At 38.6% G+C, this 4,471-nt stretch overlaps 1 protein-coding gene across 3 annotated transcripts; it reads right to left on the minus strand.

The window, feature by feature from the left end:
• Nucleotides 1–247: 247 nt before the first annotated feature.
• On the minus strand, nt 248–3,734 carry LOC148854441 (UDP-glucose 6-dehydrogenase 1). Of its 3 annotated transcripts, XM_088983592.1 has the most exons (3): nt 3,617–3,734; nt 3,389–3,489; nt 248–2,011 (listed from the first exon to the last, which is right to left on the minus strand). In XM_088983592.1, exon 3 carries the CDS (start codon nt 1,989–1,991, stop codon nt 549–551), a length of 1,443 nt encoding a protein of 480 aa, XP_088839718.1. In that variant the 5' UTR covers nt 1,992–2,011; nt 3,389–3,489; nt 3,617–3,734; the 3' UTR covers nt 248–548. The 3 variants fall into 3 exon arrangements, with proteins under 3 accessions (XP_088839718.1, XP_088839717.1, XP_088839716.1); XM_088983591.1 differs by lacking the exon at nt 3,617–3,734 and having other exon boundaries at nt 3,389–3,502; XM_088983590.1 differs by lacking the exon at nt 3,617–3,734 and having other exon boundaries at nt 3,264–3,489.
• Nucleotides 3,735–4,471: the final 737 nt, after the last annotated feature.

Raw genomic sequence — 4,471 nt, forward strand, 5'->3', positions numbered from 1 at the left:
ATTTGGATTCAGACATACCCCTATCTGATCCGTTGCAACCTAATAGTATGTATGTATGTATGAATTGACACTTAGGAACTAGGAAGTACTATGCATTTTATATATTGGAAAAGAGAATCAAGGGGCTCCAAGAAGACACGAATGATTGATTGAGGCATTTCAAGCTGCCTCACCTTGGATATATTATTAAGAAAACAGATTAAACAGAAAAAAAAAAAAAAAAAAACCGATAGGTAACTAGGCCAAGTACAGAAACACATTGATTCAAATAATCCATTAATAATTGATTAAGTATCAGTATTACATTAACCAAAAAACTATAAAGCAAAACACAAAGCCGATTACCTCCACTATAACATGATAAATGACTTCATTTGGCAAAAGAAAGAAGCATAGGAATCCACGACTAGAACAGAAAACAAAATCCCTTGTTCTTTTGTTTTAGATCTCTATTTTGAGTTCTGAAAGAATCAAACAGCCTCTCCCAGATTTCAGTGCTAAACGCCACAACACCAATCAGAAGTGATACCTTTGTTTATGTTTCTCTCTTATGCCACAGCAGGCATGTCCTTGAGCCATGGATCAAGGGGCTTGCCAATCGAATAAACAATGAAACCAATCTCCCTAAGCTTGTCCACATTCACAATGTTCCTTCCATCAAACACAAATGCAGGTTTCTGCATGTTATTATATATCCTCTGATAATCAAGTGTCTTGAATTCATCCCACTCTGTCAGAATGCATACACCATGGGCATCCTTTGTTGCCTCGTATGCATCCCAAACAACGCTCACTTGCTTCACAGAGGTGGGACTCGTGGGCTGGAGATGAAGTGGGTGATCCCAGTCAAACTTCTTCATTGTGAGATCCCTCTGGATCTGATCCTCACTCACCTGTGGGTCATAGATGCTCAAGCGTGCCTTGTCACCCAATAACCCCTTGCAAACATCAATAGCAGGGGTTTCTCTTGTGTCGCCAGTGTCCTTCTTGAATGCAAATCCAAGAATAGCTATCTTCTTACCAGAAACTGTATTGAACATGGAGGAGACAACCCGGTTAACAAAACGGTTCTTCTGGTAGTCATTGATGTCAATCACCTGTTTCCAGTAATTTGCTACTTCAGTGAGGCCATTGCACTCACAGATGTAAACCAGGTTGAGGATATCCTTCTGGAAGCAGGATCCGCCAAAACCCACACTGGCATTGAGGAACTTGGGTCCAATCCTTGTGTCTTTACCAACAGCATGAGACACCTGGGAAACATCTGCACCAGTTGCCTCACAGAGTGCTGACATGGCATTGACAGATGAGATCCTCTGGGCCAGGAAGGCATTCGCCGCGAGCTTGGAAAGTTCTGCAGACCACAGGTTGGTTGTTATGATTCGATCTTCAGGCACCCATTGGGCATAGACATCCTTCAACACCTGGATTGCTTTCTGCCCTTCTGGGGTTTCCCTACCTCCGATGAGCACTCGGTCGGGCTTGAGAAGATCTTGGATTGCAGTACCCTCAGCAAGGAACTCTGGGTTTGAAAGAATTTGGAAGTTGATGCCCTTGCTGTTATGGGTCAGAATCTTTTCAATTGCCTCAGCCGTTTTGACTGGGACTGTTGACTTTTCAACCACAATCTTGTCGGATTTCACAACATCAGCTATCATGCGTGCTGCACTCTCCCAGTAGGTCAGGTCTGCAGCTTTGCCTGCACCAAGGCCCCGAGTTTTGGTTGGGGTGTTGACAGAAACAAAAATTATATCTGCCTCAAACACATGTTGCTCTACATCAGTGCTGAAGAAAAGGTTCCTTCCTCTGCACTGCTTCACCACGTCTTCAAGGTCGGGCTCATAGATGGGGAGCTGATCACTGTTCCAGGCTGTGATCCGAGGAACAGAAATGTCCACAACAACCACTTCAACTGAAGGACACTTCAGTGCGATCACAGCCATGGTAGGTCCCCCGACATACCCAGCTCCAATACAACAGATCTTCACCATTTTTCCTGGTTATCTGTGACCTGCAAGAAGGAAAGCCCACATATCATGAAACACCAAACATTTAATTAGACAAGAACTCCAAGATCTGTAACTCTGTATAAATTAGTTGAAAGAAGTATATGCACAAATAGCTAGTCACAAACATTACAATCCAGCATATGCACAAATAGCTAGTGTTCACTATTATTATGTGCTAATGAATCCTAAACAATATATATATATATATATATATATATATATATTGATGTCGAACAGTTGATAAATGCATTACTATCCAAAAGAATTGTTTATAACTCAGTAGGTCCTCCGTAAACTACTTTCCATAGATAACAGCTAGAGGAATTCCACTTCAAATAAGGGGAGGATGTGAGGAAGAAAAACAAAACCCAATTTGAAGGCAAGTGAACTTGATAGTGAAGAAGGGAGCTTAACGATTGGCCTCAATGCAGAGAAATATAGGATACAGAATATTTGTGTTGTCATAAACGAAAATTTGGATCTGACAACCAACATAAACAGTTGATACTAGCTTGATCTATGGATCTAAAGAGTAGATCGGGAATCTGAAGGAGAAGCTCAACATACATGCAATTCTGTATCTAGGTATTGCGGGCAATTAACATGTAGAGTAATTCCTTTTCAAATAAGGGGAGGGTGTGAGGAAGAGAAGGAAACTCCGATTGAAGGCAAGTGAACTAGAAGGTGAGGAGTGGAGCTTAACAACTGGATCCGACAGCAAACCTAAACAGTTGATACTAACCTGAACTATGGATCTAAAGATTACATCGGGAGGAAGTGCCAAAACACATGCGCTCTGTATCTAGGTATTCGGGGAAATTCTTCCATTAAGAAAGAAAAGAAAAGAAAAAATAGAGGAACTTAATTCCTATACTAAATGCTGGTAATGAAACCCAAGATCATAACTGAGAAACTGGAATTGGGCGAGAGTAATTGTGCAAAAAGCAACAGATCTATACATTTCAAACTGATAGTTCAACATCCATTACATAGATCCCCATTCTAAACCACAAAATACCCAAAAAAGAAACAAGTATAGAAATCTCTTAGTGATAATTCAAACCAAACAGATCAGCAAAAACTGAACCAACAAAAGTCTAACAAATTCCTATCCGAATAGAACATTAAGCACAGTTTAGGAAGTAGAAAAAAGCAACCCGGTAACCAAAACCGACGGAGTGCAGACAGATGATGAAAACTAGACTAAAATTGATATGTTTTCCTTAGAAGTCAAGAGGTCCAGATTAAGATTACCTTCAAATTAACTGTATCAGTATTCCTCCAAAAGAAGGCAAGAAAGAAAATAGAACAAGACTGTAAGAGAAGAAAGAGAAGACTGAAGAGAAGTGGAAACAGTAGATCTGTGTAAGGAGGGCGACCTGGAGAAGAGACCACAGCTTCTTAGAGAGACCACAGCTGCTTCTGCTAAGAAATAGGACGGCTGGACACTTTAAATACGCAAAACTTGGGTCTTAGCCCGCTGAGATTTCTCAGAAACCAAGCAATGTCAGATTTTACCGCTTAATTGGAATAGTACAAATAAAATAAAATAATAATTACGGGAAACACTTAAATATAAAATTTCACTTCACTTTTCTCCCTCATACATGGGAAAAATGAGAAAAGGAGTGGTGTTAGCTTCTTCTCCACCCTTAGATTGACGAAGTTTTCCTACCTCAAGCTCTGCTCTGTACACGTGCAAAAAGGGAGGAAAAGAAATATGTTTGACAAGAGCGAATGGACATCAGATGTAATAAATAGTTTATAATGATCGTAATTGGAAAGAAAAGAAATAAGTCTGCAGTGATTACTGATTAGTGATTAAAAGCGGCTAAAATGTAATTTGTAAATCAGATATTCAGATTCCGAGTTATTTATGAGCTATTCAAATTCGGGTTCACTTGAATTTTAAGTTGAGTTCAAGCCTAATTTACAAGTTCGTTTATTAATCCAATCAAGTTCGAGCCTAATAAAATTTGGCTTTTGAGACTTGCGAGTTAATTTGAATAGCTATATAATAATAATAATAATAATATAATAGAAAATAATATATATAATAATAATATTTTTATTTTTATATATAATAATAACTAATTATTATATTTTTTAATTTTTAAAATATCAAATAATATATATATATTTTATAAAACATTTTTTTAAATCGAACTCAAACTTAGAAACTTTTGACTCGAGCCGAATTCAAACTTAAGGTTGCAGCTCAAACTGAGATGGAACTAAAGCCTCATACTACTTTAACGAGCCAAGCATGAATAACTAACTATTTGGTTCGATTTGACTTAAATCCACCCCTGAGTAGAACCGGTCTAGTCTAAACTGAATCAGATGTAGACACATAAAATGAAACCAGTTCGACTTGGCCCCAACCCAATGTTGAAGTTTTGTAGATAGATGCATCCCATGTCCCAAGCAGGCTTCTTGATTGTTCAAGTTCGTTTGCTTAG

This window comes from Nelumbo lutea, chromosome 4, assembly GCF_056320005.1.
Source record: "Nelumbo lutea isolate HS-2025 chromosome 4, American lotus-T2T, whole genome shotgun sequence".
NCBI lineage: Eukaryota > Viridiplantae > Streptophyta > Magnoliopsida > Proteales > Nelumbonaceae > Nelumbo > Nelumbo lutea.